At 46.0% G+C, this 14,181-nt stretch overlaps 1 protein-coding gene across 8 annotated transcripts in view; it reads left to right on the top strand.

Moving 5' to 3' along the window:
- Positions 1-14,181, top strand: part of CYFIP2 (cytoplasmic FMR1 interacting protein 2) — a 145,191-nt gene that overhangs the window by 48,926 nt on the left and 82,084 nt on the right. For all 8 annotated transcript variants that reach the window (XM_023218793.2, XM_023218797.2, XM_023218794.2 and 5 more), the window contains exons 12-18: positions 472-591; positions 1,089-1,214; positions 5,898-6,064; positions 6,793-6,940; positions 10,060-10,213; positions 11,612-11,768; positions 12,297-12,393. In XM_023218793.2, coding sequence (XP_023074561.1) covers positions 472-591; positions 1,089-1,214; positions 5,898-6,064; positions 6,793-6,940; positions 10,060-10,213; positions 11,612-11,768; positions 12,297-12,393 — 969 coding nt within the window. The remainder of the gene's footprint in view (positions 1-471; positions 592-1,088; positions 1,215-5,897; positions 6,065-6,792; positions 6,941-10,059; positions 10,214-11,611; positions 11,769-12,296; positions 12,394-14,181) is intronic.

The following is a 14,181-nucleotide window of genomic DNA, read 5'->3' as shown; positions in this document are numbered from 1 at the left end:
TGTGGTGGCTCACGTCTGTAATCCCAGCATTTTGGGAGGTTGAGGCAGGGGGATTGCTTAAGCCCATGAGACCAGCCTGGGCAACACAGTGAGACCCTGTCTCTAAAAGAAAAAAGAAAAGAAAAACATACTGTTGCATACATATATTTAATATCTCTATGTAGGTGTATGTTCATGAGTTACTAGATAGTGTGCACTTCCTACAGTGAGTGCGGTCAGAGTTTGAAAGTTGCTGCCCTGTGATACTCCAGGGTGGTTATGAGTGGGGCTCTGGCATCACCACCTGAACCCAAACCTTCAGTGATTTATAAACCACGTGGCCTTCAGCAAGACACTTGTCTGAGCCTCAGTTTATCTGTCAAGGGGATGTAATAATAGCACTTCCCTGCAGTGTTCTTGGGGGAATCAATGAGATAACATATAAAAGTGTCAGGCACATAGACCGTGAGTATGACACTTCATGCTCCCCAGGTGGTGACGGGCTCAGGGCTGGACAGCCAGAAGTCAGACGAGGAGTATCGCGAGCTCTTCGACTTAGCCCTGCGGGGTCTGCAGCTTCTATCCAAGTGGAGCGCCCATGTCATGGAGGTGGTAGGTGTCTCTGGGTAGAGGGCCTCACACTGACCTCTCTTTCTTTGGAATCTGCCTTCATCTCCCCCTAGCGCTCTCTTTTTAACAGATTTATGGAGTTAACAATTCACATGCCATATCATTTACCCATTTAAAGTGTAAGTTCATCGGTTTTTAGTATATCCACAGAGTTGTATAGCCACAGTCAAATTTAGAACATTTTCGTCACTTCAGAAAGTGTTATCTCCCCTCCCATCTCCCTAGCCCTAAGCAATCTGCTTTCTACCTCTATAGGTTTCCCTATTCTGGTTGTTTCACATAAATAAAATCATATGATACATGGCCTTTTGTGTCAGCTTCTTTTATTTTGCATACTTTCAAGGTTTTTCATGTTGCAGCATGAATTAGTACTTTATTCCTTTTTTTCAGCTGAGTAATATTCCATTGCATGGATCCTCCACATTCTGTTTGTCCGTTCATCAGTTGATGGACATTTGGTTTGTTCCCACTCTCCCCAGTACTCTTGGAAGCTGGTTCATCCCACAGACAAGTTCTGCAACAAGGACTGTCCTGGCACCGCAGAAGAATATGAGAGAGCCACGCGCTACAATTACACCAGTGAGGAAAAATTTGCCTTCGTTGAGGTAGGTACAGACTCCTTGCATATCCCTCTGTCCCCGAGGCTGTAGCTCATGGTGGTTCCTGAGTAGTTCTGAGCAAGAAAACAACGTTGGTTGCCCCAATTTGCATGCTCTTCCCTGTCCTCCCATCGAAATTAATTTGTCAGAAGTTATTCTGTTACTCAGAATTGATTAGAAAGTCATTCTGTTCTAAAAAATCCAAAGAAAAACATCCATTCCACTGGAAAAATAGGCACAAAGAAACCAACAGAAGAAACAAACGCAAATGGCTAAAAAAGGTATGAAAAATGCCCAAAGTGATCAGTGGTCCAAGAGCTACAGATTGGAATAAGATGGGATACAGTGTTTACCATCAGGATAGCAGAGATTTGACAGCTGGGTGATGCCTGTTGCAGGTGAAAGTGCAGGAAATAGACATTCTCATGTCTTTAGTGGTCAGTCTACATTTTATAGGCTTTCTATGAGAGCAATCTGATTGTATGTACTCTCGTTTTTAATGTGCATACCCTTTGGCCAAGTTCTTCTTCTGGGAATATATCCCAAGGAAATAAGCCAACTGTGCAGAGATCTGTGTACATGAATATTTATCACAGTGTTGTTTATAATACCAAAATATATGAAACAACTTAAATGTTCTTCAATATGGAACCAAGTAAATAAGTTAAGACTCAGGTATATCATTGCATACTGTGCAGTCTCTAAAAAAGATATACCATGGCTCACACCTGTAATCCCAGCACTTTGGGAGACTGAGATGGATCGATCAATTGAGGTCAGGAGTTCAAGACCAGCATGACCAACATGGTGAAACCACATCTCTACTAAAAATACAAAAACAATTTAGCCGGGCATAGTGGTACACACCTGTAATCCTAGCTACTCGGGAGGCTGAGGCAGGAGAATCGCTTGAACCCGGGAGGTGGAAGCTGTAGTGAGCCAAGATTGTGCCACTGCACTCCAGCCTTGGCGACAGAGTGAGACTCTGTCTCAAAAAAAATAAGTAAATAAAAAGTAAAAAAGATATACCTACATGGAAGGCTATGCTCAGCATATTGTTAAGTTAAAAAAGAAACAGTTAAAGAACAGCATATCTGTAGTTTTCAATGCATACAGGGAAGAAGCAAAAGTATATCTAGAAATAAATATGCATATACACATAAATGTGGATATTTTTAAGTATGTAAAGAAATATGTAATATATCTAAGTACATATTATCAACATATAAAAAATGAAACTCCAAATATAGACATTTAGACCAAAAACAGAACAGCATATAAAATGATTCCACTTATACCAAAATATAATATACTTTTATATATTAGTGGAAAACTGAAGGACATAAATATTTATGATGTATACCAAACCATGAACAGTAGTAATTTCTGGAAACAGGACTGTCTGATTTATACCTTTTTGTATTGTGTTTTGTTTGATTACAAAATGATGTTTCTATTTGGGAGGAAGACTCCTTTATACTAGGTTGTGAGTGACAGCTATTTCTTTGAGGACCATTTGAAACCTACAGGAGATGAATCTAGAAATCAGAGACCTGGATCCCAGCCCTGGGCCCTCTGGTCACTTCAGCTGTCAGAGCCTCAGATTCCTTATCTGTAAAATGGAGCTAATCATTTCTCCCCTGCCCCATCCCAGGGTTATTATGGAGAATCAAACAATAATTGTCAAGTACGATAATGGATGTAGATGAGCTCTGAAAACTTACAGGGTCATACAAATGTAAGACGTTAGAGTCATTCTCTCTCCAAGTTCACTTTAAAGGACTGAGGCTCGGTGGCATAATTTCAGAGAGGAGAAAAATCATAATCACACTTGACATTGTCCTGAGTGGCCCCAGACCCCTTGGCACTTCCATTACTAACGGGCAACCTGGAAGAAAGTTTTGCAGTCATCTCTAGAGGACAAAGTCATCCTGAAGTCTATTTAAAGTGAGACAGTCAGAGGGTAAATGCAACTTTATAAAACTATTTTTGCACTTATTTCCTTAATAAAAGGGATGCATATGCACTGTATGTGATTTAGAAGATGCTACCCCAGCCCCACTTCTACCTTCACCTTCCCACAACCTCATATCATCATCCAAGCACAACCACCAAGAACATGTCACTCGATTTCCTTCTAGTCATTACTTTGCTATACATTGAGAGGTTTTATCATTTTTATCTCATTATTAAAACATGTTTAAAAAAATTAAAAAGAAAAGTAGTTCAGTATGGCCTTTAAAAATAAAACGAAGTGAGAGTAGTAACCTGCCTGCACCATGCCTTTCCAATCTGAGTCCCCAAATAGGAAACACCATTCAACTTATTAAATGATTCCTTGTAGTATTTGTCTCCCTAGTTCTAATGAGACTATTTCTTGGTTTTTCAATTTATGACACTTTGTATTGATTTTCTACTTTGGGAAATGAGGATGTAGCTCTCTCCTTCCTACCTCCCATCCCTGCAACACACCTGATTTCCTTCCCCCATCTTCCCATCTTGGTAATTTTACACTTTTTGGTAAAAAATCAATAGTTACCTTATTATTATTATAACCAAGTAACTGTTGTCCATCACTGAGCCACATGATCTAATGTGAATACCTTTATTTTCATGGACAACTTTTTGTTCTTCATAGAATTAGTAATACTTTATTTTTTGTTTTGTCTTCTATGAGTCTATCAAAAAGGCAACCCCAAACATACCAACAAAATGTAGAACTCCTTACAAAATAGTCCATCACCATCATCATTTGATGAGTTTTGGTATTATTCTTTTCTTCTTGGAGCCATTCTTCCACAAGCCCTCTTCTTTCCAATCTGCATGGGTTTGTCTCTAGACCAGCCCAGCCACTGATCGAAGAGTCTCCTCATTATGTATTATCTTGAGAATTCCCTTTACCTCTGTCCTGTCTTGGATCCCATTCGTATGTCTTCCTCTGTGAAGTATTGAGATCTTTTGCCCATTTTTTTAAAATCAGGTTTCTGTCTTCCTATTACTGAATTGTGAGAATTTGTTCCATATTTTAGATTACAAGTCTTCAATCAAATATTTTTTGTCGCAAATATTTTTTCTCATCAGTGACTTTGCCTTTTCATTTTTGTAAGGGTGCCTTTTGAAGAGCAGCTGTTTTACATTTTGATGAAGTCCAATTTATCAGTTATTTGGTGGTTTGTGATTTGGGGGTTTCAGCTAAGAAATCTTTGCCTTGTCTAGAGTTGCAAAGATTTTTCCCTTAGATCCAACAGGCCTGCCCACTCCTCTGTGTTTGGAGTTAGTCTGAGACATCTTCATTATCTGCTCCTTCCTTTGTCCTGATGTCTCCTAGTTACATCTGTAGCCAGGAGCCCAGATTCTGTTATGATCTAACAGTCCTCTAATGCTTCTCTCCCATTATTTCTCTACACCAAAACTTATCACCAACAAAATTGTTGTACTGTTGGTGCCACTGAAAACCATCACCTCCTGAGTTGTTTTCATACCAGTTCTATCTAAAAATGTTCTTTTTCTTCCTTTAAGTTTTAGAGAGAAAAAAAAAAAAAACAAGCTTAGGATCTAAGCTCATTCATTCATTTATTTGTTCCTTTTCAACAAAAAATATGTCTGCCCACCATGAGCCCAGATGCTGTCAGTTGGGCATGCACAGCATAGCTGGGCCCAGTCCTGTGTGTTTCCAGTCTGGTGTAGAAGGTGGAACATGCCATTATGGGTGTGATCTGTGTGGCAGTTGTGAGGTGGACGATCTGCCACATGTCTTTGCCTCTGAATTCTGAATCAATTGAGAAATTAATGTTAGAGGCCAGTGGAGTCAAAGGCTCAGACTTACTGCTGGCAAAGCTGAACTAGATAATGTGATTTTCACCCAATGCCACGCCAGTCTTCCTGTGCCTCCTACATCTCACTAAACTTGCCACTGGGTAATAGGTAAAGCAGCTGCATAGATACACGCTTCCCTTCCTCGGGGCGGGCAGGGGATGGTCACTGCAAGAAGTGGCCAGAAACCTAGAAGGGAGGCCACATACTTGCAGGCAGGCAGGTCCCAAAAGAGCAAGCCAAGGTCCAAGCCAGGCTCCTCTCATCATACACGCCTGAATCCCAATCTCTCCAAACAAATAAGTGAGTTAGGGTAAGGAGAAGGGAAATAGAGGAGTAGAGGCAGTCTCCCCCATGACTTCTGCAGGAGAAATTTTGATCTTATAAACTCAAGCAGTAACTGGCCAAATGGTTTTAAAAACAAAGGTTGTAAAAATTCTTTAGAAAATTTTATGTTAAAATAAGTTCTATTTGATGTTGTCTGTGGGTGCTTGGTCTATGGAAGGGCCTTCAAAAGCCAGGGCACTTCTCAAACTGCTCAAATGGTGGCCCACGGGCCAGCTGCCATTCGTCAGCAGCGAGCAACAAAATCAGGAGCTCATGCCAGGATGAAAATCAGTTGCATTGTGAAGAATGCTGTTAGTTGACCTGACATTTGTGTTTTGTAGCAAGACTTTCTCAATGAATGAAGCTAAGTGCTAATGTATGTACATTCTGGCACACGTCTCCTGCCTAGCCATGCACTGGCACTTTGAGTAGCACTGGCCTTATGCCTCTGGATATCATTCCCCGCCTCCCCTGGCGAGGTGATGATGGGTAGTAGAGAGCTGGTGTGCTGGACATGGTGAACCTGACCCTTGGCCTGTTCCTGCCCAGGTGATCGCCATGATCAAAGGCCTGCAGGTGCTCATGGGCAGGATGGAGAGTGTCTTCAACCAGGCCATCAGGAACACCATCTACGCAGCATTGCAGGACTTCGCCCAGGTGACGCTGCGTGAGCCCCTGCGGCAGGCGGTACGGAAGAAGAAGAACGTCCTCATCAGGTGGGTTTTCAGATACCTTCAGGAGCATATCAGACATAAGTATGCCAGATACCCTTCAGAGAGGATGTCCTGGCTCAGCCACTGAACACACACGGGTTCTTCCAGCAAGCTCTAGAGGGTTCTTTAGGAGATTGGGCATTTGGGATGAATTAAGCCTTCATCTCTGGAAGTCCATATCCACTGCTATCTAGCTGTGTGAACTCGGTAAAGTTACTGACCTTCTCCAAACCTCAGTTTTCCTCATTTGTAAAATGGGGATTAGAATGCCACCTGCTGCCTGTTGGGATGATGAAATGAGATGGTCCACAGATCTAGACCTAAGCACATGTAGCATGGAGTAGGTATGCAGTACATCTAAGCTATTATGAAAACTAAACACACACAGATTTCATAAGACCAATGAGACTCCCCGATAACCAGAAAGGAAAAATAGACATCTTGCCTCACACAAGTTCTGTCTCACTTGATGGGCTCAGAGCTGAGTTCTCAGACATCCCTTGGACATCAGAACCATGTAGGACACTTGTTTAAGCACAGATTCCTGGACTGTACCTTAAATCTGTTAAACCAGAGTTTTGGAATGGGGGCAGAAATGAGCATGCTTTACAAACACCCCAAGAATTCAAATGTGGGTGGTCCTGGGACACCCTGGGCCCTAGACACACAAGCTTGTAGTGTCTTTTTCCCATGGTGAAACCTGGTCTGAGTCTTAGTTCTTCCTTCCCCAGTGTCCTACAGGCAATTCGAAAGACCATCTGTGACTGGGAGGGAGGGCGAGAGCCCCCTAATGACCCATGCTTGAGAGGGGAGAAGGACCCCAAAGGTGGATTTGACATCAAGGTGCCCCGGCGTGCTGTGGGGCCGTCCAGCACACAGGTAAGCGGCTCCAGGCACAGGCCAGCTGCATTGACTCAGAGGCCAGCCGGGCTATGGTAGATCATCATGGCTGGCCGTGGGCAGTGGGACTGGGAGCCATTGGTCAGGAGGGGCAGGGTTGAGCGGCTGCTCTGGTCTTATTCTGCCATCTTGTTTTGATATAGGAAGGAGGACCACTGGCTTAAGATTCAGGAGACCTGGATTCTAGTCCTAGATACCTGTGTGACCTCGGGCGCGTTACAGATCTCTCTGTGCCTCAGTTGTTTAAACTGGCTAATGGGGATAATACCACATCCACCTTGCCTGGCTGTCTTCTAATCCTATGAAGTATAGATTCCAAAGTGCAGGAGGAGGTTAAAGTGGAATCTATACGCATCTATCCTGTCCTTCTTTAATAAGCCCTGGCCCTTTCCCCTAAAAGTTCTGCCTCTGACTTGCTGTGTGATCTTGGGCAAGCACCTTGAGCTCTCTGAACTCTGATTATCTTCTCTGCAAAATGAAAACTTTGGATGAGATTGTGTTACTAACAAAATATCCCTTAGTTCCACATCCTTCCAAAAGTGCAAGTGTTGAAAGCCCTTGTCCCCTTAGAGGAAGTCTAGTATTTGGAAACACTCAGAGTTGCCAGCCAGAGCTTCTGCGCAAGAGGTCGCCCGTGGCTTATCCAGAGCAGTCATAACATTACAGAAAAAAAGTCAATAATCTGAGCATCTCCGTTAAGTCCCTGCTACCTACTTAAGGCTAGGTAGTTTCTGGTAGTATTTTTGATGTACTGGAAAAAGCAGATGATTCTCATTGCAGGTTTAAGGGTCTCAGAGGCCTGACTTCCCATGACCTTTAAGCCTCTCTCTGCTCTCAGTCACCCGAGATGGACCGTCCGAGGCCCACCCCCTGACCCTTCTCCCTGTGTGTGTGTCTGTGTCTGTGCTGGGGGCTGGGGCAGGGGAGAGGTGGGTTCTCGGCAGGGTCGTCTTAATTCCCCTTGGCTTGACAACCCTCTGCCAGTTTGCATCAGTCTCACTGGCTGGTTGTAGAATGCCCCAAGGAAACGTCTGCAAACAGTTCTGTGTAGTATCAAGGATTGAGGTCCGGGGGACACTGAGCAGGGCTTTCAGGTGTTTCTGTAAGTTTTAAGACATGAGTGAGCAGGAGACAGACAAGGCACAAAAGACATTGGAAAGGAGGAGGAGGGGGCTTAACAGGCAGAGAGAAAAGGAGAGATGAGGAAGGGAGGATTTGTGTAGATAATGTGAGAGGGGTGGGTCACCAGCAGTAAATCCCCCCTCACCCCCAGCCTCCACCAGGTCATGCTAGGGTGGCACAGACACGTTGAATAGACTCCTAGACCACCAGAGTTGGGAGAACTCTTAGAGAAACCTAGGCCCTCCCCCTATCTTGCAGATGGGGAAACTGAGGTCTAGAGAGGGGAAGTGACTTGTCCAAGTCACAAGGTGAGTCCCAGGTGGAGGTGGGACAAGAACCCAGGTCTCCTGACACCCACCCAGGGCTCTGGTACGGTCTACAGGACACAGTAGACATGGGCATCTTGCATAGTTGGGATAGAGACTGGTTTGCTGGATTAAATGCTCTGTTAAGTAAAAGTACATGGGAAAAGAGTTCACCCTCTTATAGGTGAAACCAGTTTTCAGATAGTTAGAGTTGGCTATCAATCAGACAGCATCCACAACAGATTAGACTTGGATTCTTCCTTTGAGGACTTGAGAGGCCGTCATGAGAAGAGTGCTTCTCGGCTCTTAGGGATGATGAGACGGGCCCCCCAACAGGCCTGCAGATGGGGGACTGTCTGAGGCACTGACGGCCACCATGGCTGCTTTCCCACAAAGGAAGCCCTGTGGCAGAGATGGTGGGGCACGTTTCTGTGGCTGCCCTGCCCGCATCAGTGCGAGGCATGTGGTGGGGAAGATCCCAGGGAAGCTCCAGAGGCAGCGAAGACGAACGCGGTTGCTGGGAGGTTGGAGTGTCTCAGAGGTAGCCCCCGGCAGTCGCGGCGGCTTTCCCACCGTATACAATACCTCTTGCTTTTCTCTCTCTCTCTCTCTCTCTCTCTTTCTCTCTCTCCCTCTTCCCTGTCTCTCCTACCCTCCCGTTCCCTCTTCCTTCTCTCCTATCTGTGTCTTAGGCCTGCCAGTGGTCCCCGAGGGCTTTGTTTCACCCCACTGGTGGCACACAGGGCCGAAGAGGCTGCCGATCCCTGGTATCACACCGCCTGGCTGGGTGGTTTGGGTACCCTTCTCGAGGAGGCAGCAGGAATGGACTAGCCTGGCTCCTCAAGGCCCCTTCCAGCCCTAAGATTCACAGACAAATGATGTGGAGAGATCTAGATTAGCAAAGAGAACCACCCCACCGCACTTGCATCCTTTGCACTTAAGGCACCCTGTAAGCGGGAGTTAATTGTCTAGTAGCCTCCTGTGTAAGTACCAATGTTAACCCGCCTTCCACCCCGGACTTCAGCAGGCTGTGCAGTGCAGCTGATGCCACCAAGGGGGCGCCATTGCTCAGCCTCGGGGTCAAAACGCTGAGGGTCAGGAACAGGTGTGGGAGGGGGTTCGTTCTGATCTTATCCCATTTCTCAGTTCCTCAGAATGTTAGTTCTGAAAGAGACTGGTGTGAGAAGGCATCTGGTCCAACCCCCCTCATGTTACATGAGACAACTGAGGCCCAGAGTGGGGGCTTTGTTGCCTAAGGTCACACAGCAAATCAGCAGCAGTGCCTGGCCTTGAACCCCGGTCTTTTGACTCCCAGTCCAGTGCTCCGCCCATGGCATCTGTGGCCCTCTGGGAAAACAGGGAGTGACTCCAAGGTGACATGGAATGAGGTTCTCCTCTGATATACACACCGTTGGCCAAGCAGAGCAGGGAGCCACCTGCTGTGGCCAGGTCCACCAGCCCAGGGATGCCACGGGGCCCGGGTTGGCCATGAAGGTTTTCACAGTTCCACATTTACTTCTCAAACCCTAAACTGGTGCTTCCTTAGGACAATGCTTTTTAAGAGCAGACATCTGCAGAAAAGAATAAATATATAAATACAACACGAAGCAACCTTTTCCCCTGGGGTAGAGGGCCAGCTTCTGACCTTCTCATCTTGCCTTCTTTTTCAAGCTGTACATGGTGCGGACCATGCTTGAATCGCTCATTGCAGACAAAAGCGGCTCCAAGAAGACCCTGAGGAGCAGCCTCGATGGACCCATTGTCCTCGCCATAGAGGACTTTCACAAACAGTCCTTCTTCTTCACACATCTGCTGAACATCAGTGGTGAGCTGCATCCCATCCCTGCTAAGGCATGGAGGGAGGGGATGAAGGTCTCAGAGCCACTAAGACCACCAAGCCAGGCATGGCAAAGGGACGTGATCGTTGACCCTAAGGGGCACATATCACTGCCAAGGAAAAAACACACACACTTTCCAGTGGGCTTTTGGAGCTAGGAAAGGCCAGGTTCAACTCAGCTATTCTGACCTAGCTAAATTTGTCCGGGAGATACTTGTGGCTAATTTGTCATAAAGTCCTTAGTAGAGAGGGATCAAAAACAAGAATATGCACATACAGACACATGGATGCTAGACTTGCTACTCAGCCGCAGCCAAGTGCTAAGTAGTACTTGTTGCTGCCAGCAGGGGAGGCTCTCGAGCTGCATCCCAGTCCTATGTTCTTCACACTTCCTCTCCTTTTAGTAAGATGTATGTCTAGGGCAGAGGAAGAGTAGTATCTCAGGGACGTGAGTCTTCGTATGTCTGCTGGGATTGAAGAGAATGATGACTGTCACAAGCAGTATATTCTTCTCCATTAGAGAGTAGCCCGAGAAGGGCCTTCAAGGCCTCTAAACTGTATGGGATCTAAGAATTAACACACACAAGAAGTCAAGGAGTCACAATCCAATTGAAAGTGGGCACTTGGGGGTCTATCTTGACACTGACACTGTATTTGTGTAATGAACACACTTTTGTTTCGTTTTGTTTTGTTTTTTGAGACGGAGTCTTGCTCTGTTGCTCAGGTTGGAGTGCAGTGGCACTATCTCAGCTCACCGCAACCTCTGCTTCCCAGGTTCAGGCTGGAGTGCAGTGGCGTGATCTCAGCTCACTGCAACCTCTGCCACCCAGGTTCAGACAATTCTGCTTCAGCCTCCTGAGTAGCTGGGATTACAGGCATGCACCACTATGCCCGGTTAATTTTTTTTTTTTTTTTTTTTTTTTGTATTTTCAGTAGAGACAGGATTTCGCCATGTTGGCCAGGCTGGGCTCAAACTCCTGACCTCAAGTGATCTGCCTGCCTCAGCCTCCCAAAGTGCTGGTATTATAGGCATGAGCCGCTGCACCCAGCCATGAGCGTACTTTTCAAGCTTAGGTTGCAGGTTTTCAGGATGACTTTGTGGAAGGGTGATGGGAACTATAGGGGCATCTAAAGCTCTAAAACATCACTGCCTCCTCTTCTCCCCCGCCAGCCCACAACCACTGCCGCTCAAGCTTAACAAATGCTATTTTCCAAGTAGATATTAGGCTTGCCTTTAAGTAAAAGAGAGCAGGATCTACTAATCAATATTAGTACCTGCTACATACCTAACACAGTGACAATAACAATGAAAATTAATAAAAACAACGAGAACTAAGGTCTTTTAGTGCTAAGAGTAACCCAAGGCTCATTCCCTTATGCTTCCAGAAGCCCTGCAGCAGTGTTGCGACCTCTCCCAGCTCTGGTTCCGAGAATTCTTCCTGGAGTTAACCATGGGCCGACGAATCCAGTTCCCCATTGAGATGTCCATGCCCTGGATTCTAACGGACCATATCCTGGAAACCAAAGAACCTTCCATGATGGAGTAAGAGGCAGGATCGGGCCAGCAGGTGGCTCCTGGGGTGCAAGTGGAGGGCAGTTTACCAGGGAGCTCCGTTCTTTCCAGAAGGAAGCACTGAGTTGACAAGCCATGTGCCCCACCACGGGGAAAGCTCAGCCAGGCAGAATCATTTAATTCAGCCTTGCAGATAAATTCTGAAGTTTCCCAGGCCAGCTGCCCTTCCTATGCTTTGTCAGCATCATAACAGCTATGCTCAGAAAAGAGTAATCTCAGGAGCAGGAAGCTCGTATTCTTAACTGCCACCTGATGTCTTTTAGTCCCAGATACATGTTTACAAGTCCTGGTTTTATTTGCATCTTGGACTACTTATTTCTTTGGGCTGACTGTAAAGTAAGTTGCTCCTAAGCGGTGGAGGCTCTGGGAGCATCAGAGAGGGCTGAAAGATGGTCTTTTCCTAACTCTGAACTTGTTTCTATTTCCCAAGCAAGTATAAAACTGTCTTCCTTAAGGGAAGTCATTAGTAAGCGGCTGGCTGTGTTTTTCCCTCTTCAGGTATGTCCTCTACCCTTTGGATCTGTACAACGACAGCGCCTACTATGCTCTGACCAAGTTTAAAAAGCAGTTCCTGTATGATGAGATCGAAGCTGAGGCAAGTGACGTGCTTCTCTTTTTGCTCCTTTAATCTTGTTCCAAATTCCGGACTTTTCGAGTCTTTTGCTATTAGCATGAAGTAGGAGTATCAGTAGGAGAGGAATCTCTGTAATCATGGCCATCAGAAGGCCTGTGTAACGTTTGAGGGCAGAAGTACAAACTGAGACACCCAGCTCAGGACCTGCTGCCTTTCTCTTCCCACCCACAAACTCTGTGCTGCACCATGAAGGGCTTCGTGTGCGTGTGTATAAATACCCAAGCTCTGCCTATCAACTCTGCTCAAAAACAGTGACCCTCAGCCAGACCTAAAACCTATGGTCACACACACCCGTAGTGCAGTCTATCCTCAGAGGGGAGGCCAGAGAAGAGAGCACGTGGCCCTGGAAGAGGCTTGAGCCGCCTGTAGAAGGCTTCTCAGAGCTGGTTCTAGAAGGGGAGAATGGGGCCTGAGTGCACACGCCCACCTTGACCCTATGGATTCTTTGCCTGGAGGGAGGTCTGCTGATGACCCTTGAAGCTCAAAGTGCAGGGCAGCGGCCTCAGTGACCTAGGTCTGAGGAAAGCGCTAAACACAGCGCTGGGGTTTTGTGTTCTGCATACCACGTAGGGTGTGAGATGAAAGATCTGAAAGCTTTTTGAATCATTAACCTTATGGAGCCAAGGGTCTGGTGAGAAAGGATCAAAGGTTAATCACGTAAATATTAAAAATGAAGGACTTAAAATATTAAATCTGACAGTAAATAGGATCTGTTTCCTTTGACTCTTACCTAGCTACTGCCTTTGCCCCATCTCATGGTCATGTCCTGCTCTTGCCATTTTTGGAATATTTGGTTTGATTCTCTGTGTCTGGTGTGAATTATCTTCCCACCTGAGCATCACAGTCTGTCACTGATGGTGAGACCCTGAAATGTCAATGCTTTCTTCATTAAAAACCAAAGCTACGTAAGCAAAGTTGGAAGGAAGGCACTTTGAAATGTGACTATCAACTTCATAAACAAATTTGTGGCCAAGTGTGGTGGCTCAAAATCCCAGCACTTTTGGAGGCCAAGGTGGGTGGATCACCTGAGGTCAGAAGTTTGAGACCAGCCTGGCCAATATGGTGAAACTCCATCTCTACTAAAAATACAAAAATTAGCTGGGCATAGTGGCGGGCGCCTGTAATCCCAGGTACTTGGGAGGCTGAAGCAGGAGAATCGCTTGAACCCGGGAAGCAGAGGTCGCAGTGAGCTGAGATCACACCACTGCACTCCAGCCTAGGTGACTTGTTGAGGGAGTCTCTGTCAAAAAAAAAAAAAAAATGCAAAAACTTAGCTGGGCATGGTGGTGGGTGCCTGTAGTCCCAGCTACTCGGGAGGCTGAGGCAGGAGAATGGTGTGAACTCGAGAGCCGAGATTGTGCCACTGCACTCCAGCCTGGGCGACAGAGCAAGACTCTGTCTCAAAAGAAAAAAAAAAATTGCAAAGCAAAGTAAAATACAATGAAAAATAACGTCTATCAGAAGAGATAGATGGGGAGGCTGCCGAGTTAGCAGACAAATTTGAGCACTGACGGGTTCTGACGGTCTGTTCGTTGCATCCCTCCAGGCAGGCAGCCTCAAAACAGCTGAGGAGGGGGGCCGTGGGGAGGTTGGTTCCTTTTTGAACTTTGCCTTGTCTGTTGACTGACTGAGGACCCTGAGAGCAAGGGACCAAACCTCCCAAACTTAGCCACAGAATCTTCTTTTTCCCCTTCAAAGCTTCTTTCCCCAGAATGCACTTTGGGCAGTCCTGCCCGACTGCCCTCTTTC

Source organism: Piliocolobus tephrosceles, chromosome 4 (genome assembly GCF_002776525.5).
Source record: "Piliocolobus tephrosceles isolate RC106 chromosome 4, ASM277652v3, whole genome shotgun sequence".
Lineage (NCBI taxonomy): Eukaryota > Metazoa > Chordata > Mammalia > Primates > Cercopithecidae > Piliocolobus > Piliocolobus tephrosceles.
This window is presented reverse-complemented; position numbering and strand designations above follow the sequence as displayed.